Here is a 24413-nt window from a genome sequence, read left to right as displayed (position 1 = left end):
AAAGAATTGGCTGTTTAGCTCTTCTGGGCCTTTTGGAGAGTTTTTGGCTAATTCTAAGGAAAGTGCAGGTTTTGGTGAAGTTATCCTGTCCCCAGTACAGCAGATGATGGAGACAGTCCATCAGATGGTTGTGTTTCAGATCTTTCCATTCGACAATGGCTTTTTGTACTTCTGTTTTAGTTCCAGCAAACATCCGAGCATGCCCTGTTCTCTTGCTCAGTGGTGGATGTCTTCACCCAGCTCAATCAGAGCTTTGAGATCATTAAGAAGCTGGAGTGCCCAGACCCTGTTATTGTTGCTCATTATAACAGGAGGTTTGCTAAGGTAATACTCTCCCTCAACATCAAGTTGTTTATCTTCCCTTAGTGGGACACAAAATATTATCATATTTTTTCATTTTATTTCCTGGACTTTTCTGCAGTGATAGAGGGCAAGTAACAGTGCTCACAACTTGTCTTTGCAGACTATTGGGAAAGTACTGATGCAGTATGCTGACATCCTTTCCAACAGTTTCCAGTCCTACTGTTCCAAGGAGAAATTGGTGAGTTGTGCTGAACTTCTCCACTGCCCTGAGGAATAGCATAATTGTCCTGATGAAACCAGCTTTCTTGCATTGCACCTGACTGTGTTGATGACGTAAATGTTTTCAGTGTTTTCACATCACCATTCATATGCCTTTGCAGGTTGAATTGTGGCTTGGACATGAAATAAAACTAAGTCCTGGAGATGATCTGCAGGGCTTGGAGGCTGTCAGGTCCCCTGGAAGTTAACTTCCACTCTGCCTGTCTGGCTGGTGGTTTAGAGGTGCTTAGAGAAAAAAAAAAAAACAAACACAAAAAAACAAACCAAAAAATGGGCACAGATTGCTCTGTAGGTCTGGTACTTCACAACACTCTCGGTTTACTGTTGTCTCCATCTGATTATTTTGCTGTTTAATCCTGAATTCAGTAAAATTCTGTGTATTAAATAAAGCAAGGCCTTACATTTTTGAACCCTGGTTCTGTTCCATGCTGGTTTTGCTGTCTCCCACAGCAGTACTGGAGATGTAACTGCAGAGGGAAGAATCTGTTGCTCAGGCTGCCCTTGACTGTTGCTCTCAGCCTTGGCCTGGCAGGACCCAGGTGCATCTCTGAATGCAGCTCTGGCTAGCAGTTCCCCTTCTGATCTGGGACGTACACCATTCACGATAGTACATTACGGCGAGACTGAATGTGACGCACCATGGATTCTTGCAGGACATGGCAGGAGCTGCAGAGAGTTGGACCTTGTCCTTACACCAATTCCTTTTCAGCTTGTTCTCTGTTTGTGATAAAACCAAGGAGGAACATATACAACAGCAGAGGTCTCCTGATATGGGCTTTCTGGAACTGGTCATCCCAGTTCATGCTGGAGAAAAAAATGACTTTCTTACATTTGGGTACTGAAATGTATGCATGCCATACCTCCAACTTGACTTTTAGTTGTGTTGTTACTTGGGGAGGGGTATTGAGGCACAGATTGTACCACTGACGAAAATGTATTGGCATCCTGAGCGGTGACAGGCACCTGCTTTTGTCCCTTCAGCCCTGCATCCTGATGAATAACATCCAACAACTGAGAGTGCAGCTAGAGAAGATGTTTGAAGCCATGGGTGGTAAAGAGGTAAGAGCACTAAGAGACTGAGTTTATTACTCACTCCTACTGCACTGTTACTAGGTTATTTGCATCATACTGATTCTGGAAGACTGCAGTCATAAGGAGAGCCCTGTGACACCTGGGACTATAATAACTGTGAAGGGATAGCCATGCCTGAAGACTTTTCAGCTAAATTTGTCATAAGATGCAGGAGTGAATGTTTTAAAGCACAGAGCAGCATGGAGAAGGAAAGGAAAGGTTACATACTGTGCTCATGTGGGCTAGATGTGGGCATGGCTGGTGGTTTCACAAGTCTGAAGACAGACAGATAGTTCTGAGAACTGTTGACATCCAATCATTTTACATGACATATAAATGTGAGACAGTACCTTTGGCACTAAATGTCCAATGTCTAATATATTGCAAACATGCAAATAAGAGTTCTGTGCTCATGCATTGTTGGATACTCAGAAGTGTCCATTTGTTCTGAGATGACCATTTTTATACAAATAAGGTTTTCCTCCCCCAGATTGCTGTTTCTGTTCTCATATAATCTGTATATCCTTTTTTTTTTTTTTCTCTCTCTCTCTGTCTCTTTTTTCCCCATTGCTTTTCAAGATTCAGGAAGATGAAGAAAAGGCTGCTGATGCTGATGTTAGGAAAAAAATATTTTCAAAACCTAAGTGCATTTTCTGTGGTTGTGTTGTGGTAGAGCCTGTGCTATGACCTGTACGCTAAGAGGAAAGTCAGCTTTGCTGATGGGCAGCTCACTTCTTGCCTGCATTGCTGTTTCAGATATTTCTTGTGCTTAGTGGCAGAATTCTATGAAGTGGCAAAAATCTCAACAAGCAGATTCACCCCATGAGGCAAGGAAAAATACTGTCATTCTTTTCCATGTGATCTCAACAATCCTAATTTCTGAGCCTTACATCAAGAACTAGCATTGTATGCCCTCAGCTGTAATAGCAGTGGTAGCTATATGCTCATTATTCAAGAATAAATAAACTTGCAATGAAATGTTTGTGAAGTGGTTTAAAAGGTTTTAATCTATGTGTACTTCCCTTAAGGAGTAAATTTGCTACTATGTTATATAATGGTGGCCATTGATTAGAGTTTCCCTATATTTCAAATTGAAAATATCACCTGATAATGTGTTAAACAGTGGCACAAATAATTTATTAAGACTGTTGGGTGCTTGTCCTAGTCTAGATCTTTTTCTCTGCATTCTGCCCTTCAAAACCTTTCTCAGGAGGTTTAGGTAAGGTAGAACAGAAGTAGTGAATCCACTATTTCTCCTTTACTGTGGAATCAAAAGGAAAAACGGGGAGAGGAACCCAGACAGGAAGAAATGTGGCAAATGTGCTAGAAAGATGGGGTTTGGAACTGATTTTTTTTTTTTTTTTTCTTTCGAATGTGCTTTGTCCACTTCATTAGGCTGCCACTGATCACCAGAAATAAATCATGTTGTGTTAGGTGCCTGCATTATTGCTACCCACAGGATTTCCCCCTGGGTGACTGTGTAGTACTTTGCTTCTTGACTTGAAACATGCTAGATCGTCTGTATTGCTAGAGTAAACGAGGGCTTGTCCTAGTTTGAGTAGTCCTTTTTGTGATGCAGACTGAACCTGACTAGTGACTAACAACTGGTGAGACAACAGCTTTAAATATAGAACATGTAGACAGACATGCTGCTGGAAATGCATCTATGGGTTTTATCCTCTCCTTCAGGAAGGGCAGTTCTTACTTTCTGCGGCAGGTTTGATTTACATTCATCTATACGTCACACAGTAGCTCACACAAAGCATTGTCCTGACTGCTCTACCCAAAAAGGAACTTCTTACTTCCTTGGGGGAGTGAGAAAGGAGCATAGTGGTATGTCTTGGTTGTCTTGAACTGTTCACCTTTTTTGTGTTCTCAGAGGTGTAGAGAACTAGGTACCAAATATTCCGTTGTTGCTGTGGCAGGTATATTAGGTGTACCACGTGTGAAGCCAGACCTTGGGGACTGGTTTAAGTTAACATGTGTTTGTGGCTTCAGCTGCTTCTCATTCGCAGAACCATCTCTACCTACAGCTGTAGCTGGGGCACTGCACAACTCTGAAAAGCTTTGAAATACTGCTGCTACTTAGTGCTCTATGTGAATGGGTCCAAAACACACTGCTACAGAAATCCGTATCACTTACTGCCTTTTGCAGCGAGGGAAATCAAGGGACAGGGCTTACCCATAGTCACCGTGAGGTTTAATGGCATAGCGTGGGACAGAAGTGCTTGCTCAGTACTATTTCTTGAGATTGGGCTCCTTGATAAAGCGCCTTCCTTTACTTTCCTCTCCCTGCCCCCCCAAATGAGGAATTGTACCTTTGCCCAAGTTCTCTTACTCCAACTGTAGTATTCAGAAGGCACAAAGCAGGTCAAAAATTGCCCAGCATCTCTGGGTTTAATGTGTTGGCATCATGTGGTCTGTGAACATTACTAGTCAGAAACAATGAGAGCAGCAGAGCTTTAGAGAGTTCTGTGTGGAGGGATTCTCTTGGGTCTGTGCTTGAGATCTCAAGGCCTATATATTTATACAGACACATACATAAATACGCACAGAAAGAAGTATCTTAAATGATTTTTAGGATTTATAATTAATACTTCTACTTCCCTTCTGAACTGTGTTGATCTCTTGGGATCAAAACAGCTTCACGGTGGCTCAGTAGCATTCTCAGATGTTCCTGAAGCATGTTTTGGAAAGGCAGCATTTATGGAGTAGCAGGTAGCATTAAAAGCATAATGAACAGTGGAGTCAGGGGGTGAGTCCTGGACGGAAATTGAGTACGCTAATACCTTTTGAAACCTTTGATTCCTCTGAATCATCTCCAATACACCCACAGAATGAAGATTGTAATTTAGCTTTCTGCTAAAGTGGGTTGTATAGAATCATTGCTAGTGTTTGGCTGAACTTGGCCCCATTTATTTAATTATTCATACATTATCTAATAAAGTCTAATGTGACCTGCAGTTTCTAACCCACTTCTGCCATTTTCCTGCGGACTTCAGCCTGCTCTGTGTGTTGTCCCTGACACCAGAATAAGCATTTCTCATTTCACTTGAGAGAGATCGCTTTCTGCAGTCTGTTATTTTGCTTTTCATGAGTTAGGAACTCATGGCACTGAAGTCAAAAGGTCCTGTACTGCATTGCCCACTGCTGGAGCCTGGATTTGCTGCAGAAGCCTAGTTTAAAACATTTCTGCACCTTCTTTTTTCCTCAAAGTCACGCATGTGAGGTATCAGAGACAAGCACTGCCTAGAGAACCCAAAAAATTAGCTGCTGAGTAGCAGCAGATTGTCATCATACAATTTTCATGCCTTTGGTTTCAAGCTAATCCATACAACTAATGCTTCAGGAAACTCTCCTCTTAATGCTTAGCCAGTGTTAGCCCGCATTTTAAATCCTAAGTTAGCCACCTGAATAATAAATTGCAGGACAGCTTAGAAACAGCAAGACTTGATAGGAATGTTCTCAAAGGATTTGTGCTATCTGCTGATTGTTCCTCTTTAGCATCCCGCATGGCCATAGTTAAGGCCACCCTGGTATTTGAGAAGCTGGCAGCTGTTGTTTGGATTCAGTGCTCCAGGTTACTTCTCTTGAATCCTATAGCAAAGTGGGGAGATGCATGAAAATTCAGTGCAAGTGAGTCCCTAAAGGGAGGTTGGGTCTGCTGAGCTCCCTGCCTCACAGTCACCTCTGCAGAAGGGAGCTGCCAGGGCTAGTGGAGGGAGCCAGAATAAAAATCAGCAGCTTCAGGCTAGAGCCAGATGAACTTTGTAACTTTCCTGAAGCTAAAATAGGATAGCAGAGCAAAATTTTCTAGCTTCTGCTATGTCAGATCAGACCTGATGATTTCACAGGTTCTCTGGCTTTAAGATGTAAGTTGTTTAACATTTTCAGCCTTCTGGAAGGCAAGAGCTGTGTTTCTTCAGCTGCAGAGGAGCCTCCCAATTCTGGTCACTTGTGCTTCACCAGTGTTTGTAGAAACCAAAGAAGAACTAATGACATCTCTTGGAAAATGTGGAAGCCTATCACAGTAAATTCTTAGACTCATATGGGTTCTGTTATCAACCTAAACTGAAGTTCATAGCACTGGGCTGTAAATGCTGCCATTCAGATTAGCAGAGAACTTGAGGTTCCAGCTCTGAATGTGCCTGGATGAGACTTCAAGTCCTGCATTCCCTGAAGTGCCAAGTCCCAAATCTTTGCAGGAAATTAACAGGTCCCTGCTTTGTTCCTTGAAATGTAAATATACAGGGTTCCCTCTTCCCTCTTTGCATGCACTTCAGTTTTCTGTACTGCATATTTAATCTCAACCACAGAGCTATGCCTGTGCCAGCCATTATTTCCACTGGAATCGGAGCACTTTCTCAAAGATCAGAAGCCACCTTGCTGTGGGTATGGGCCCATGTTTTGCACAGAGAACTTTTCATTAGCTTTCTTCCTCTGAATCATCTCCGATACACCCACAGAATGGAGATCATAAGCCTGCATATGGCAGTGACCCAACTGCCTGACACTGCTTTCTTCTTTACTCTTAACAGCCAGATTTATCATGCAGTCCAAGCAGCATTTCCTGCTATTAACGGTAGCTGATACGCTTAGAATTCATTAGCTGAGCAGCAACAGCAAAATGTATGCTATTTCATTTGAGCACTGTTACCAGTATATGGGCAAAGAATAGTTTGCTGTTATACTACATGCTACAGGGACTCTGTAACTGACATGTAATTCATATACGTAAACAGTGGTACACACCTACCAGCACCTTCCTGGTGGACTTAAATCACACTCAGGTTATTCCGCAAAATTTGCTTTCAAGCCAAAGCATGCCAATGCCTAAGCATTAATGGTCAGTAATGTACTATGTGGAATCCTTGTTCAATAGTAGCGGTTGCTCAGAAGACAACAGCCTTTCTAGGGTGATAGAGGTCTTGGTGGATACTGAATCAGAATGCTTACCACCAGGGTTTGGCATTCTGAGGGTGAGGCTGGGCACCTCAAAGTTAACTCTGGGCGGTGGTCTTGCCAGTTGCACCCAGAGAGCTGTGAGTTGATGTTTTGGAGGAGAGAGAGTTCCTCGCCACAGATACTAGAGCTCATACCCCTGGCAAAGCATTGTTCTAGCCCTCTCTTCCTGCAGTACAGGGCTAGCAGTCAGCCTTTCCTCTGCTCCCACAAGATCAGTTTGCAGTCAACAAGTATAATAGCAAGGAGAAGCTTAGAGGCACTTGGTGGGCTCTCCATCTCACCTCACAGTAAATCAAGTAATTCATTGCATGATTCATGAACCAGGGCAATAAGGTGTTGATACTGACCTCAAACATCCTCTAGACCATGCATCTGGTAGCTTATAAAGAAGTAAAATAAATAGTGAAGAATAGTGTCTTGTGCCAAGTCCCTCTCTGTTATTCCACTGGAAAAGCAGTTACTTGAAACGATTTGATGAATCATGAACTGGTCCTGCCTCAAACCTGCCAGAAATGGCCAAAATCAGAGGACAGTTCAGTGCCATTAATAGTAAATAGCAAACCAGACAGCTTGTGACTTTTTGCTCCTTTACACAGTAGGAGAAGGGAAGAATTAATGCAGGGGCAAGACGAACCACTACCAACAGATGCTGTTTTGTGTTGTTGTGTGCAAGCTTAGCTAGAATGACTGCCAACTGGCCTGATGTTAGCTTCCTTCTGCCTTCACAGAGCAAGGGAATTATAAAGGTAATGGGAATACAAATTCCCTTTAATAAAGGAAAAATAGTCAGAGTTAGCAATGCCTGAAGTTATAAGGCTTAAGTAATCATCACTTGCTTGGTTTTTGTTGTTTGTTTGGTTTTTTTAATTATTTTGAAAACTCTGATCCAGGAGTCTCATTAGCACACATTCAGATGCCTAATAGAGTCAGTTTTCCATGCCAGCTTACGACAGGAAAATGAATGGATCAGATTCCAAATCCCCTAAGGCACATGGCTTTCTCTGACAGATGCTGAAGAATATGAGGAGGGCTTCATGTAAGTGGGAACTCCTGTCATGTTCAAATCCTGTATAGCTCCATGAGTGGGTATACCGTAAAATTCCAAACTGATTTTTAACCACTGTATTGGCATCTGGCTCATTACATTTGTAAATAGATGCTCTGCCTTAGAGGTAAGGGCTGAAGCACGGAATGCCAAATGCAGACATTTCTTGAAGGTTTTTGTTTTATAGGCAGCTTGCCTGCTTGCATACAAAGGCAAAATCTGATTTATAAATTACTTTTTCAGTAATTTCAAAGCATTCAACATGTGTTGTTATGTATACATACAGGTAGGTTTCTCGGAAGTGGCTCTTTTGAGGCTGGAGGGATGTCTACAGCTGAAATACAGGGCACTGCTGAATGTAAAAATAGGGAGCTTTGGACTGGTAATAATGGAGCAAGCACTTTCTTACAGGATGTGCCAAGGTGTCAGCAGCATCCATGTAGTGCTCCGGGCACTTTCTTGTTTGTTTTGTGAAGCCTTTTCTGAAAGTTACGTACAAAAAGCTGTCTGGCTCCCTGTGAGAGCAGAGCTACTGGTGCTTAGTACCCATAGCTAAGATGATGGTTTCCAAAAGTGATGAGTGCACAACAGTTCCTGACATGATATTGTGGCCAGATTTTCAAAACAGCCGGGGTCCAGTCTTCTGAGAGCAGTGGCTGGGTCAATCTTCAGTTTGAATAGTTGACAGAAGGATGGAAGGTGAAATAGCATCTTTCAAGACCATGCATGGAGAAATGCACAAGTAAATAACGTTTAGTCTGAAAAGCCTGATCTCCTTCTAGACTTGGAGGGGTGAAATGACCTGTGAGCGCAAGGTAATGCACAGTGCTTGATGATTTCTCAGCTTGCTTATTCTGTTGGCCACAGGAGGTTAACATCCACTTTCTTCCTCAACTTTGTAAGTATGAGGAAGGATACTGAAGGCCACTGGAGCCTGGGGAAATGACTTGCTGCTGTTTAGGCAAATACCTGTTGATGATTTCACAGCTCCTGTGACAGCAGCAGGCAGTGGAGGAGAGCATTCTAGCTCAGAGAGTCCAGTGGTAATAGGTCACCTGCTTACTAAGAGTAGCCTCAGCAGTGAGGAAGACCACTGTGAAGGACAGCAGACTGCCCTCTAAGTTCAAGCTAAGTGCTCTTCTTTCATCCACAGCTGGATGCAGAAGCAAGTGACCATCTCAAAGAGCTGCAGGTGAAGCTGAACAATGTTTTGGATGAGCTGAGTGCGGTGTTTGGTAACAGGTGAGTATAACAAGGTGCTTGTCCTTGAAGCATTCCTTTCTTCTGTGTAATCTCATTCAGTCAGGTTAAGAAGACAGAAGAGCTCTTGTCAACTGATTATATTTTTCTTTTTGTCATAAATTCATGGTCTTTCAAATACTGAGACACATCTAAAGAAGTGTGAAATGTTTTACAAGTCTTACTTTTCTGTATTGTTCTCTTTAGAAATGTAACATGGAGATCTCTCAACTGTGAAATGTATTTGAATTACATAGTGATTATTTTTTTTTGTTACATAGTACTTGTCAGTAGCAGCATTGCCTGCTCCTTTATTGCTCAGAAAGCAGTTTCCAGCTTAGCATTTATGAAGCAACATTCTTGTTTAAATGTTCTGCTCTAAATGTGTGAAACAGCTGACTGATTTCTGATTGTTAAATGAATATTGGAATAAGAAGGAAACAGGGTTAGAATTTGAGATTGACTTGTTCTAATGTTGCAGTGAATGGCGTTTTCTAATGTTTCAAGGGGAGGAGCTCTTTAAAGTGTTGCCAGAGTAGTTGACGGCAATTAAGTTTTATTGCAAATCATGTTACCATATACCTGAGGATAAAAATGTGCTCAATTTGATAATAATACTGTAGTGAACCATAAAAGATGTCAATTAAGCAAAATCTAGAAATAAAGGGCTCCCAAATGATCTTCAAAAACAAATGTTTCTCATGGTAAACCCCATTCATTTTATGTTGTGCTTTATAACAAGATTAATGCAGGCATGAACTGTAGTGTAGCTGAAACATGGGCGAGGGGAATAAAGCAAATTGCACCAACTTGGCCCCCTACGGTGTAAAGATTTGCAGTACTTAGACCAAAAAATCGCAGTGGGATTTGTCAGTGACTGTTCGGATTTCAGCACACAGATCTGAGTGAGGAGGTAAGTGAAGAGTTCCCATTGCCACTAATGGATGCTGTAGCAAGGAATGGACAGATTCAAACCATAACTGAATTGAATTGATAAGGCTCATAATGATATGGAGGATGAGTGAGAAATCATAATTAGGGGGGGGTTGTTGTTTTGATATCTGAAACCTGTCTCCATGGTGTCACTGCTACGAGACAATTAGGGTACAATCTTGACATTTGCAAATATGATTTAAAAAGATTATTCACTATCAGCATATATACCAGGGAGTGTTTGAGAGGGATGTGCCAGCAAGAGATTTAGCCAGTCAGACAGCTCAGATGCTTTGCTCATTCCTTTAACAGTAGTAGGGAATGAAAAGCAGAGCTGTGGTTTACAAGCTGTGGTACAAGCAAGATGTTCTGAAGGATGTAAATGTGGGAGGTAAGACAGGTATTGACAATGTTCTCTGCAGAGTCTTTAAACAGTTGCTCCTACAACACTGTGCACACCTGACAGTGCAGATCTTAACTTCTCTTCATCTATGTGAGATAATTACGCCTGCTGGGAAAGCAGCACACACCTGGAGAGCCCCAACACCTTTGTGCTGAGAGAGGATTATGTCTGGACACAGAAACCATTTCTGCTTTAAAGGATATCATAAGGAAAAGGAGCCTTGAAAAGTTTGCACTTCACGCAGGGCTAGCTGCTGTTTTGTTCTTGGAGGCTGTAGGAGTGAAGGAGGGAATTCCTGTGGGAATTAGGGAGCAGAAGGCCCTGTCTGACAGCATAGATGAGATTGTCTTTTAACTTGCTGCTGCCAAGGGCTCCTGCTAAGCTGTACATCTACACAAGCCTCACTTTCAGGTGAACCTGTTGCCACAGTAACTGATTTATCATTTTTCATAATCTGTGAGAATTTTGCCTCGTATTAATTTTTATCTCTTAAGAGATTCTGTTGTCTTTCATCCCCTGGCTGGGCGTGTGCAGCATCTTGAAGCAGGGTCTTGCAATTGGTGCAGTATTTGGGAGGACTGTGGGGTGGGATTAGCCTGTAACAGAACAGGAATTGTCAGCAGTACAGGGAGTTCTTGGTGCTATTTTATCTGATGTGGCTTATGTCTCTGGTTAAGCTGTCATTGTAGCCACAGCTGAGTGCTGCAGGCCACTCTCTGCTAGAAAGGGGGGAAGTGGAAGTGGAGGCTGCATGGAAGGACAGCTCTGGAATTGCTGTCGGGAATTGCTCCAGCAAGAGGCAGGCTAGAATTGAGCAAAAGGGACCATGAGACTGGAGGTCGCAGTGCAGGAGAGGAAAGAGGTGACCGGGTGGAGAAGGAAGGGGAGAGCCACAGGCCAGAGGGGTTGTGTGCCAGCACCCAACCCACAGATGTCCAGGGTGGCTCACACAACAGAAGTTCAGGCCACTTATGCAGATACAAAACTGACTTCCAAACCTGTGTACCTGCTCTTAAATCTTTACCCTGGCTCCTAGCACTGACTTCTCTTCCTGGTTTCAAACTTCTATGTTGTTAGTGGATAACTAAATGTCACTTCTAATGCCTGTTGTTAGTAACTCTTCTTTTAAATGTCAAAGCATTTTCCTTTACTCGCTGAATTGATACGTTGACAGCTCTGTTGATCTATTCATCATTTTTAACCATCACATTACTTCATTTTGAACTTCTTAGCAGTAAGAGATGGAAAAGTAATTGTGCTTCAGTGGCTTGCATGTCACTTCCATACAGTGATGCTGCTTGTTGCACAGCTAAGCCCCACATCCCATCTTAGACACTTCGATATAGCATGGACTATACAGCAGTGGGCTGGTTTCAGCTGGTGCCTCCCTTCAGGCTGTCTCTATTATTTTGAAGACAGCCTATGATGGGTCATAACCGCATTACTGCCAATGGACTCCTGGGTGCTCAGAGTTGTGCATGCATTGTGCCATTGCTCCATACGAATATACCAATGTCTGTGGTGTAACACCCTGTGTGGAATGCAAAGATACAGAAGGGTGCTTTGAGCTAAGAGTAACTGTTTCTTGAAATCGGGAAAGGATCGCTTCCTTCTGCAAGCTGAATGAACAAACTCCCCTCAGATGTGATTTGTCTCATGTTCAGAGGTGGTAGGTTGTCTGTGGATGATGGGCATAAGGAGCTGGATAGCGTGTCTCTCAGTAACAAACACAATAAGGAACAGAGCAGCAAATCTTGAGAATGAAGAAGAGTATGTGACTGAGTGCATGGTTTATGGACTTGCAATATTTTACCGTATGTACTAGAGCTGACATTTCTGCCGCTGATAATCTTGGTTTTGCCTCTCTCCTATCTGTTCAGCTTTCAGAGTCGGATTGATGAGTGTGTCAAGCAAATGTCTGATATCCTCTGTCAAGTGAAAGGGACAGGAAATGTTGCTGCTAATGCCAGAAACACAGTTGCACAAGATGCAGATAACGTCCTGAGGCCATTGATGGATTTCCTGGATGGAAAGTAAGGGAGTGTTCAAATATATGTTACACACACAGCTTGTAGGATTAAGAACAGGATGAGGGAAGGAAAAATATCTCCATGTTCTTGGATTGTTCTTGAGATGTCCAGCCTCCAAATTTTCGGGAAGAATTAAGGGCTTTTCTTCTGATATCTGTCTCTCTGTCAAGCCATGGATCAGCTCTTCAGCCTTAATTCAGTGCCAGAGCGCACTCTCAGTTCTTTCCCCTTTGGGCAATTATAACAATCAGCAAAACACACTGCTGATCAGGTAGTAGGAAAGACTGAAATTCTAAATTTACTAGCTATGGGGTTTTTCCTATACAAATTGTACTGTAGCCAATTAGCAATTGTATTGCAAACAATACTTACATACTTGATGCATATACTATTCAGTATTGCAGTCATGTTAAGCAAGTGTGTTCTAGTCATACATGGTACTGTTCTGGCTAGAAAATAAGTTTCTGAACTATGTGATGTACACAAGCCTGATCCGTTGCTTTAATTGTTGCTATTAACACCATGCAGCATGATTCAGCTGTACAGGGACTTTTTGTGGCTAACTGCACATAATTCTCAGCAGCTAAGCCTTGAACTACAAAGAGAAATAGTTTTTAATTAGTGCAGAAATTAAACTTCTTGCTGATGTTTATTTTGAAAGGGATGACCAGCAATATTCATATTAAATGCCACGAGAGATGTGAAGCTTTACAAGTTTAAAATACAGTTTATTTTGTTGCTCTTTGTATTGATAGCCCCATATTTCTGTTGGGTCACCATGTAGTTAGTGACTCTACAAATTGTAACATGTACAAGCCTTCTCATTTGAGCATTTTCCATGCATGCCTTCACGCATGCTGAGAAGCCATCTTCCTTTGTATCACTGGGAATTTGGTCTGCTACAGACATTTTGCCTGGCCGTGGAGCAAGGCATTTTGATTATGATAATCCCAGCCTGGATTATTTTCTTTCCTCCTTTACAGGAGGAGAGTAATTTTCCATGCTTCCTGTGTCCTACCCACCATCAGTCTTGTCCCTGTTCAGTTGTGTTCATTTACTGTCTAACCAGCTATGCAAAGAAGGGAAATCTGAGAGATGCTACACAGTGTAGGAGAGTCAGCTGTCACCTGTGCATTGCTACTGGTTGCAGAGTTCCTGTTTTGTAGCTCTCCCAGTGTGATCATAAATGCCAAAGTCCAACAATTATTTTGAAGAAGAATCTTAACATTTCTTGGACTTTTTGATAGCTTGTACAATAATAAAGGAGGAATAGCTAGGGAGATAAACCAGAACTTCTTAATGTAAAAGCAGATAAACTAGCAGATTGGCAGTGAATGCAATTGCAACAAAATACAGGGAATTCCAAGAAATGCTTTAAGGTGATTGTAGAGGTGGAGGACGGAGAGACTTTAACAGCTATAGAAGCCGTGCAGGAACTTCTGCATAACAGTCTGGAAAGTATACACTGTGTAAACCTGACACATTAGGAAGTGTCTTCTTAAAGGTAACCAGCTCAATGGTACCTGCTCTTACTGGGACTATTCCCAACCACCATAACTTAGTGATACCTTCTGTAATCCCCAGGTCAATAAACAGAAATGTCAATACTCCACTTTGGCCAAATGTCTTTAGTGCTAGAACACCAAGGGTGAAGACAGGCTGTACTTTATCGAAAGGGAAGGTTTTTACCCTTAAAGCAATCATTATGACAAACTGCTTTGGGTGGGGCACTGATTCTCCCACACACATCTCCTTTTTCCTTGCAAACTGCATTCTTTGAGTGTACTCAGTTCTTGTTTTATCCCTACAGCCTGACACTGTTTGCGACTGTGTGTGAAAAGACAGTGTTGAAACGGGTATTGAAAGAGCTCTGGAGGGTGGTAATGAATACCATGGAGAAGCTGATTGTGCTGCCTCCTCTTGCAGACCATACGGTAAAGCATTTTCTCCTTCCTGACTCATAGCAGAAAGTGTTGCCATTGCCTGTGTAACTCATCTCCTTGACCTAATGAGTCATCTGTCCAGGTAAATTTGCCTGCGTGTAGCCTGCTCAAGGATGGAAAAACATGTCTGTAACGCAGTAAAGAAAGCAAGCGGCTCTGTTTATAGTAGGTTTGGAAGGTACAGAGCACACTAGAAAAAAAAAACAACCAAATCCAAAATCCACGATCCAGGAGGAGTTGCCATCAAGTATATCAAATCACATTGATTGGGGATTTGCAGTCCTTTAAAGAGAGCTGTGTATGTAGGATTGTTGGGCAGTTAATGTTGTCTTCTTGGCATTAGATCAACGCCCGTAAACTCTTTTACCTAGTTATTGCCATCTATGAGTCAGGTGTCTGCATGTGTAGATGTGGTTAATTTGGGTTTGCTTTTTAATGACACCACCCCCTGTTTTACCCCCTTAAAGAAGGCTTTAACATTAGTATGGACTGGCATGATTTTAGTGTCTCAGATGTTGAGGAGTTGGAAGCATGTCCAGATAGCTTGCCTTCAAAGGCAGTCTTTTATATAATTGTTCAGCTGTGAGGGCATGCTGGGATGAATGTCTCTTATGAATGTAGTGATGTTTTTAACAATGGAAGATTAACTCTTCCCCAACTTTGAGAAACCATAGAAGCTGATCAAACATTAGTCGTGCTTGCCCAGCTGCTCTGGGGGATGGCACTTGGTTGGAGGCAGTGTGAAGTTTGGGCTATAACCTCATTATTTGGAGATAATGCAGAACTTCTTTTCATCTCTGTTAAATAAATTTGCAGTCTGTGGCTAATTTATGCTGATTTATTTTTTTTCCTAGTAGTGGGTAGAATTATAGTGGTCTTATCTGTTCAGCAGTTGCCTGCGTATTTTGAGTGGACTTCTTGGGTTGCAGTGATGTAAACCTGCACCTTGCATGAGGTGTTTCTTTCTCTGAGAGGGAAGGCTTTTGTCTCTGGCCTTGATGATGACAACTTCAAACAAAACTGCTGAGAAGCAGTGTGCTGTCATACCTACTAAGCATAAAATTAGCGTGAGGCATAACTTGTTAAAGACTGCATGCTCTGAGCTCAGATTTCAAGTAATCATTTCTGCTTGCCTTTTTAATATATAAAGGAGAAAAAAGAAATCTAAATGTAAGAGGATGAAATTTCTTTCTCTCAGATGAATTGCTGTAAAAAGGAGTCTTTGGGGACAGGTGCTAAAGTTGTCATGTGAGAACAGCATTAACATGACCCCTTCAGAATGGAAGAAGTGAGATCAAGGGCCTTGGGGAGAATCAGGGAGGAGCTGTTTGAGCTTTATACTTGCTAGTTTTGAATTGTAAAGGCAGAGTAGTAGAGTGATTCAGTGCTTGTATCATGAAGAAGGCAATAACTGTTATCAACCAATTCTTCCAACCTGCGGGATGTTGCTATAAGCCATTTCGGGGGTATTTTTACACAGAGTTTCTTGTTGCCATCACTTCAGTTTCAAATTGAGAAGCTCTTTTTGTGTAATGAAGCGCATCCTCAGTTGTCTGAGATAATGCAAAATGCTCATAGCTGGATTTTTAGCTGTCTAATCAATTGTATCATAGTGAGGGGGCTGAACTAGTTCAAACTGGAAAAGAGTTGTTTCAGAAAGGCAGTTGTGAACAATGCGATGATTCAAATGGCCATGTCTGCAGTCCTTGAACAGGGAACCTGTGGTGAGGCTAGATGGGCTACATGGGCAAAGAGCTGCTTCCACTGTCCCCTGGGATATAGTGATTTATTCTGTCACCACCAGATTTTCATCTTCCCTGGTAGTGAAGGCTGGCAGCGCAAGGCAATGCAAAACTCTGACCTGGCAATGTGGGCAGAAGCAGTACTTTCTCTTTGCTATTCTACTTCTGTGCCACGCACCTCTTATCTAATTTTGCTCTTTTTTTTTAATTTTTTTTTTATTTTGAAATCATATCAGACTCAGAAATAGCCCTACGCACTGTAACTCACTTTCCTCCCAGCCCTCAGCAACAGAAAGCCCTAGTGCTGCCTCCCCATTTGTGAAGGACCACTGAGTGGTGATTTACCTCCTAAAACTCCTCTACAGTCCTTAAGAAGTAGGGGATACTCATGGTAGAAGAGAATCCCTTTAATGGAATATTTTCTGTCCTTTCTTTAAAGTTGCTAGAGATGTAAAAGTGGGTTTGATATCGGTCATGGAAAGCATACTGGGGTAGAAGGTTCCCATCACACTGCAGTGGGTATCACTTGTTGCTTGTGTGAGCCTTTTGCTGCACAGTGCTTTAATGCCTGTTACTCTCCAGACTGATCTATTCCACTTAAATTAGTTCAGCCTGTATTACGCAGGGAAGAAAATACGAGCTCTGCTCTTCCATTCTCTGCTGCTTCTGAAAGATGTTGTGTAGGGGGAAGCTTAGGTGAGAAAGCAGTCAGCTACTACCCATAAAGGATGTAATGGGGACCGAGCAGTTTTATGTCCTCCCACTCTGATGACCTGAGCTGTGGGTGCCTTAATGACTTTCAGATGAGTGGCTTCTACCTCTCTGAGCATAGACTGCCTGTGGGTTGTGAGATTAGTAGCAATGGGATCTCCAGTAACTCACTGAGCAGTTCACACCTCACTAGTTTTAAGTAAAGATCAACATTTAATTAAACACTCTCTGTCTTGGATGAGTGGATATGCAAACACAACTCTCTGGGAATCCTTGTTTTGGGGTTCAGTGCACAACTCTTGGGGGTATTAACAGATTAGTTACACATTTATTTTGCCCTCGCTGCTTAGGACGAAACTCTAGCACATCTTCAGTGACTAGTTAGGTCAGTGAAGAGTTGCTTAGTTTATACACAGATGATTCCACTGGAGCCTCTCCTTTATTTGTTTCACACAGTACGCTGCAGCCATTCATGTGAGTCTTCATTTGTGCTTGCTCCTGCTGCACTTTTTTTCTACTTGTCAGACTTCTCTTCACTAAATGAGAACATGGTCCAGAATAAGAACAAAATTTTCTTTAAGCTGTAGACAGAACTTACGTGTGACTTCCAAACTGGCTGTTCTTCAGGCTTGTTTGCAAGGAGCACCACTCCAGAGCTGTTCTGTGATGGAGGACGGTGTGGCTTTAACAGTTTTTCTGAAACCTTTCTCAACTAGTGTAAATGAATCCTCTCCCTTGTGCTAGCTAGGAGCAGAAAAGTCCAAGGCTGCCTCAGTGATGAGGAGAAAAAGGTTTCTTAGCCTTGGATGAAATGATGGTCTGTGAACTGTACATGTGCCCACATCTCTGTAACAACAGGTAATTATTTTTCCTTTTTCATACCCACGTAGCCTGTTTTCTCCGTGTTTAATACAGCACAACAGCTAAAAAATAGTCTTAATTTTTAATAGGTGGTAGCGATCATTGCCTGCTGATAGTTTTTTTTAAATGAACTTAAATGCTGCTAATAAATGATCAGATCTCATTGTTGTTGAACGTAGGGATTTAAAAAATCTGGGAAAGGAATGTACAAAACCAGATGGAATTTCCTTGCATTGGTACGTCTCAGAAAAATAAGACTGAGTAATAATGTGTTTTCCAAAAATAGGACTGGAATTAAAAAGACTTATTTTTTAGGCTTTTTTTTCCTAACTTTTGTCAACTGAGCAATAGGACAGTTAAGCTGCAAGAGTCTGAGCATCTTAGAATATAAACCAGTGCAGTTCTGTTGGCTTCTAGCAATTAGACGTGAGTCAGCTAATGATCCTTCTCTAAACGCTTTCACTGAGGAGAGAAAAACAGTCAGACCATTAAAAAAAATTAAAATCTTTGGGTTGTGGACTACTGGTACCTTTTATGTTTCCCTGAAAGTTTAGGAAGGTAAAATTAACTTCATGGGAAGAACCAGGAAAACCAGCGCTAAGGTCTGTCCCCATTCCAGCTACATTTGCCGCAGAGCTAGCCAGAAACAGTTTGTAATAAGGACTTAATTTTTGCTCATATTCTGTCCTCGATGTTTTAATGAATTCCATTGTCAGCAGCTTTTCTCAAAACTACATGATATTTAAGTTTAGTTGTTTTCATTCCCTAGAGGTGCATTGGAGTAAGTGCTTCCTGTAGAGCTTTGCGATACGTTTTCATGAAGAAATAACTTTTTTCAGGAGGTTTAGCATCTTGCTTACAAGAATGCCATTTGACAGAGGAAGAAGCTGTCCAGATTTTCATTGGACATTACCAGCATTGAAGACAAACTCAAATGTAATTGACACATTGACAAAGATTGGCACTGATTGATGAAGAATTTCTTAGCAAGCAAGAACTGAGGAGTAGTTATCTGAGCAGCTTTGTTCCTTGAAGCATCCCAAGTCACTGTGTATTGCTCAGTGTTGCCAGCCCTCCTTAGAAGCCTGTGGCAGGGACACTATGTGCCTAGGCTGGTTGATGTTGTTAAAATGTGCATTAAAAAAAAGTGTCTAATGATGGCTGGAAACATTGGATCAAGAAACTTGAATGTTAGTGTGTTTTGAGACCACTCACTTAGCTTTTCAAAATTCAGGTTATAAAAATGTTAATTTTTTTTCTGCTTGGTCAACAGGCATGACAACCTTAAGTTCGAAGACCCATAACTCAAACAGATTTTCTGACCAATCGTACAGAACAGCAGGCACATCTGTTGAGTACGCAAGCACTGGCTGAAGCTGTGTCCCCTGGTGCATTATTTGGTGTGGCCCACAGTGAAATCTCTGTGTTGCTCCTGGTGTGCAGTCACGTTCAACCTCACTGGCTGGAAATACTAAGAACTTTGTACTCTTTCAGTTTAGACAGTTGTACTCTTCAACACTACCCATTGGGTACTGGCAGCAAGTAAAGCTCCCAATCTCATTTCAGAAGCTCTCTTTTATGATTGCATTCTCCTTGCCTGCACTTCCCCCTGCCCCCCATCCCAAGAGTTCTGAATTTAATTAATTATCGAGAGCTTCTGTTAGCTACGAAGTCAATAATGTTCATTCTGTATTGACTTGTATTCAACAAGCATAAAAAACTGAAGAGCAGTGAGGGTTAGGTGACGTTTACAGGGAGAGCAAATCAAGAGGTTATCTGTGATTTCGGGTCAGACTCTTTCAGCTTGAAGAAATTCCTGAAGCAGGCAAAACTAAAGAAAAAGTATCTCATCTAAAAATTCACTTCTGGACTGTTGTTGTGATGGGCAGAGTGTGTCCAATGTCTCTAGAGTGGGTCTCAGTTTTTCCAGTGTTACAGCTGTAAACTGTTTGCCTGCTTTCCTCCTGTAAAAGGGTACCTGATACCTCTAGCAATAGGTATGAATACACTTTTTTTGCAGAGCCCATCTGTGGGGCTGATGTTAACTTTAACCCTAGAAAACAAATAATTATTTCAGCAATGATCTTTGCAGTAGAACCCAATTCCCAGAGTCTTCTCTGCAAACTGCAAGTATGGGGTAGTTCCTGCTCCACAGAGCACTGACTTAAATACTGAAGAAGGCAGCAAAGAAAACAAACTGAGTAGCATAGGCAGGGGCAAAGGGCAATATAGGAATTCTGGGTTTACACCTTGCTTCATTACAGTTTGTGGGATGTTGGGGTGGGGAGTGATCATGGCAGTTGTCGTTAAATGGGAGGGTGAGAAACTGTTGATGTGAGGAAGGGTAATAAAGGGAGAGGGAAGGAGCACTGTGGAAAGCAGAGCTGGATTTGCTGGAGACCTCTGGGGAAATGTGGTCCTTATGGAGCCAGCAGTCCCCAAATAAGATGAGTTTCATCTTCTTCTCAGCATTTCCTGAGCAAAAACACCATACTGGAAAGTGCCACCCACTGATACCTATCCCTGGAAGCCCTGGAAGCTTATTTCAGGCATTCATCCAGGACATCCCACAGGCACTTCTCAATTGATACCTGGTGACATTTACATGTACTTTTAACACTATCCCCTAATGGCCAATTACAAGCAAGGTGAGCCAAAGATCATCTTTGAGAGGGCAGTGCTGCTGACACACTGAAGCCTTTCCTGAGGGAGAGATAATGGAGGGGAGGTTTAATGAGGGAAGAGGAGTCACCTGTAGTTTTGTCTTGGTCCTAAAGCCTAAATCTGACTAGTCTGAGAGGGCTGAAGTGAGCAAGATTAGATGAATGAAAAGGAGTGAAGTGCAAGAAAATAAGTTCCAGCACACCCTGTAAAGCATTTCTGGGAGAAGAGACTGGAGGATTTTCTTGGGTGCATTTGGCTTTCTCATTAAATTTTGGACTTAACTCCCCAGGTGAAAGGAGTATTACACAACAGAGAAGTGCTGTGGGAAAGGAAAAATAGCTTTGTTGTAACCACTGCAGAGAAAGTATGTAAAAATCCATTAAACTGGAGTGTAAGTGACTTGAAGCAAGATTTCCCGTCACTGGGATTTATCTTCCTTTTTTGTTTCTTTATTGGTCATACAGCATCAGTAAGCCACAGTGGGGGAAGAAGAGCCACTGGCCAAGCTTTTGACATGTCATACTCACTGGGCTTGGTTTGCTAATCTCTCACCCCAAAACTGCTTGGATCCAGTTTTGTTTCTGATCTGATGTATGCTTACCCCCACCCTGCTGATTGGGCTCTGCTTCTACAGAAAGATTGCCGTCAGCTGTGTGATCCGCCTTCACCCCCAGCCTGTGCAATCCATTTGAAGGCGCATCCTCTTTAAATGGGTGGCTGCTGTAACAACAGTGAACCAGTTAGCAGAATAATGTGCTCTGAAATAGCTCTTGATGTGGTATCCACGGAAATGCCAGGTTTTATACTAGGTAATAAACTGGCAAGGAATCAATTTGTTGTGACTGGCCTGGGGGTGGTTATGTAAAATTCTAGCTGTGAACTGACTTGACTTCCTGAAAGGAAAAACATGCAAAGCTTGTTTATAATCTTTTTCCCTTCCTTTCTTTTCTAACTTCTTGCAATCATAGGGCACACAGTTGATTTTCAGTGCTGCTAAGGAACTGGGACACTTGTCAAAGTTGAAGGTATTGTTCTGCATGGCTTTTGTTAATGTCCATGTATGTCAGCGTGGAAGTGTAGTAACATCTACCGTGTCTTGTGCGTCCAGTAGTTTGTTGCTGAATGCAATTGTAGAGAAATGCTTTAAAATGCATTAAATATGCTTTTAAATGCATTCTGCTAACGTTAGTATTGTGTTTAACTGTTAAATTCTACTGTGGGTTTAATCATCGAAGTAGTTTCTCTCTTCTGTAGATAAAGTGATCAATTTAAAATGAAAAAAGTAGAGTTCTCAATATCTGGCCAGTTCTTCTGTATCCCTGTGTATAAAAGGGAGTCCTTTATGTGGTTCTGATAATGAGATGCTGGTTGGAAAGATGATTGTGCCTAGCTATTGATGAATTATATGAACTGTTACAAAAATAACTGTTGCTTATGGAAAAGAGCCTGTGTCTGTAAATTCCTTCTGCGTGGGCTCTCTTTACAGGCAAGCTGGCATTTAGCATGATGGCTATGTTGATGTGTTTTGACAGTGCATGACATGACAGCGCATGACATGAACATTACTAAGTGCACGCCACCTCATCATAAGCCAATCAAGCATTAATTCTCTGGTCACGATGGGAATGGTATGAAAATGGTGATACCTTTCAACATTCAAATTGCACTATGTTGCAGTTTGACTTGTGCTAAAGAGCAGGTATTGTGCAAGAGAAGGTATAAATCTGAAGCATCACAGTGCACAAACTGTGCTGCAAGGACGACAGAGCTGAACATGAACTCTGTCTCAGAGCGTGACCAGGGCAATCTTCCCACAGCAAAGGGCATCACCTGAGTGATCAGTGCAATTTCAAAATGCATTCGTCTTTTCCCATAATTTTTTTTTGTCTTGCGCACTTCTTACAGCTGTCTTTATGTGACTATATATTACCCTTGCCCAGCAGACACATTTTACCTATGCAAGTTTATAAGCAAAGACAGTACATAATTCTTTTAAGGTAGTGCTTATTAGCAATCCTAGTAAGTGATCTGGATATGCAGGTGTGTCATTAGATGCACACACTTTTTTTTCCAGCTGCATTTTGAGGCTGTTACGTAGGAGTTAACGGTGACATGACATAACGTAAACCTCCAATTACAGTTCCCGAGGTGAATAGCTGTCACTGTCCATATTTTCTCATTATTGGAATTTCTTAGTATATACAGCGTGCCTTTTACCTTGAAGGAGTTGGAAGCTTTGCTGGTTTCCATTCACACCAGTGAGGTGGCAGCCATCCCTCAGCAGCAGCCTGTCTTCAGTTCAGTTACTGTAAAGCTTAACTTTGGTAACTCTGGACTGCATTTTTAGAAATGCATGTAATCATGCAGCTCAGGCAAGCCCTGGTGTGTGTTCGAGCCTTTATTTGGATATCCACAAATAGGAGTACAGGAGCATAGGTACGCAGGATTTTATATGTGGCAAGAGAGCCATATGCAAGTGTGAAAGCGTTCAGCCACCTGAATTTTGGAGACATTTAGTTCAGACAGATTGTGTGAACCAACACTGCATCCAAAAATTTCCAGAAGAGTGAAGGTGTTACAAGAGAGTAAATTGTTTGCGTAAGCATCGTGGAATTTTATTTTTTTTTTTTTGTCCTTATGATTTTTGCAGGCTAATAGGGAAGATATGAGTAAATGGCTCTCCTGTGCATTTTGCAGTTCCACAAAAGCCTGGGAAAGTTATGGGATGGATTTTAAGCTTTATTTGTCTTAAATAGTTTGGGGGGAACTGAGCCCTAGTGAATTGGATAACTTGGCTGAAAACTGAGATTAGCAGACCTGACAAGCACAGGCTCTCATCCTAATGACAAATCAATTTCACAGTGTATTTTAAAATGCTCAGAAAACCAACCGTAAACCTGGCACCTTGGTGCCACATACCTACCTCTCATTTATTATCAAACTCTTTCTGCTTAGTTTGCTTAATAGCCAGCAGCTGGACCAGGAGGCAGCAGCCTCCTCTCTCTTGCCCCCAGGGTAACCAGTCAAACTCTGACCACAGAGGTTCTTCTGAGAGTGCCTGTGGAGAATAGAAGGATGACTCTGAGACACCAGAAGATTTTTTTTTTCCCTTTTTTCTCTTTCTTTCTTTCTTTTTTTCTTCTTCTTCTGCTCGAAGTTGCATAATTATTTGATGTAAATATCTGTGGCTTGCTCCTGGCTAGCAATCTGGGAAGTGCAGGGTAGCATTCTGCAGTCCTTTATAGGAACAGTGTGGGATCTGCAGAGGGCAGGTATACAGGGAAATGACAGTCGTGGGCTCCTCTGCGTGTAGGTGCAATCATTACCAGTCCAGTCACTCCGTTATTTTTACATTGACAGTATGGGCAGAGTGGGGTGACTTGACTGCTCTGCATGGGGCTGAATGACCTCTTCAGGTATTTAGAGAAAATTGCTGACCACCTGGTCTGTGTGGCATTGTGGGGAACCTGGCTGGTAGACCTGGAAAGTCTTTTCAAGGTACATGAAAGTCATTCTGCCTTGGGAGCACAGATGCCCTTACTAAATTGGCCTCTCCCATGAATGTGGCCTTGGGCTTTGGCTGATTGTACACTTAATCTGACTGTCAGACAGAGCAAAGAATGTTTTACCCACTGTGTATTGAAGTGTGAAGCCACATCATCTTCAATTGAATTACTCCCAGCTCATAAAGAAGAGCGAAGAGAGCTATTGCTCCCCTAAGGACAGCTTGTCGCAATGGAAGATATGTTGCAGCTTACAGAGCATGTAGGTCTCCAGACCAGGAGCATCCTGTGGGGGGGAACGAGCCAAGCTGAGGCATGTCTCTAGTACTCAAGAAAGCATGGTGCAAACTTCTCTGAGGTACTGCTGAGTTGAGAGGGATCTTCTGTACAGTTTAATGCAGCACTGTGCAAAGGTGCTAGCTAGGAATCTGTGAGAAGTGTGGCAAATGCCTAGTACTGCACCTAGATTGCAGTATGTCCATCAGGCAGGAGATGGTTCATGGTGGATAACAAATGGGAATAGCAACAGGAAGAATCACCAGGCTGCAGGATAGCCAGCAGGTTTATCAGAGTGAAATTCACAAATGGTGCCACACACTAGGCATGCTTAACTAAAGACAAATTAGTAGACATGTCTCCTGTCTTTTATAGTAGCCGTGACGTCTAAAGTAGGGATAAGTAGTCTTTCCCTGATTTGCCTGCATCTTTTTCATGAATGCTT

The 24413-nt window shown here is 42.1% G+C and overlaps 1 protein-coding gene across 13 annotated transcripts in view; it reads left to right on the top strand.

The window, feature by feature from the left end:
* Window positions 1-24413, top strand: part of UNC13B (unc-13 homolog B) — a 214319-nt gene that overhangs the window by 178660 nt on the left and 11246 nt on the right. For 8 of the 13 annotated variants that reach the window (XM_056325056.1, XM_056325063.1, XM_056325066.1 and 5 more), the window contains 7 exons: window positions 181-324; window positions 464-541; window positions 1564-1641; window positions 8817-8905; window positions 12119-12271; window positions 14079-14202; window positions 21158-21214. In XM_056325056.1, coding sequence (XP_056181031.1) covers window positions 181-324; window positions 464-541; window positions 1564-1641; window positions 8817-8905; window positions 12119-12271; window positions 14079-14202; window positions 21158-21214 — 723 coding nt within the window. Of the gene's footprint in view, window positions 1-180; window positions 325-463; window positions 542-1563; window positions 1642-2232; window positions 2269-8816; window positions 8906-12118; window positions 12272-14078; window positions 14203-21157; window positions 21215-24413 lie in introns of all 13 variants that reach the window. The other 5 variants (XM_056325055.1, XM_056325057.1, XM_056325054.1 and 2 more) reach the window with 2 other exon arrangements.

This window comes from Falco biarmicus, chromosome Z (genome assembly GCF_023638135.1).
Source record: "Falco biarmicus isolate bFalBia1 chromosome Z, bFalBia1.pri, whole genome shotgun sequence".
Lineage (NCBI taxonomy): Eukaryota > Metazoa > Chordata > Aves > Falconiformes > Falconidae > Falco > Falco biarmicus.
The sequence above is the reverse complement of the archived record's forward strand: the minus strand, read 5'-3'. Positions and strand labels throughout refer to the sequence as shown.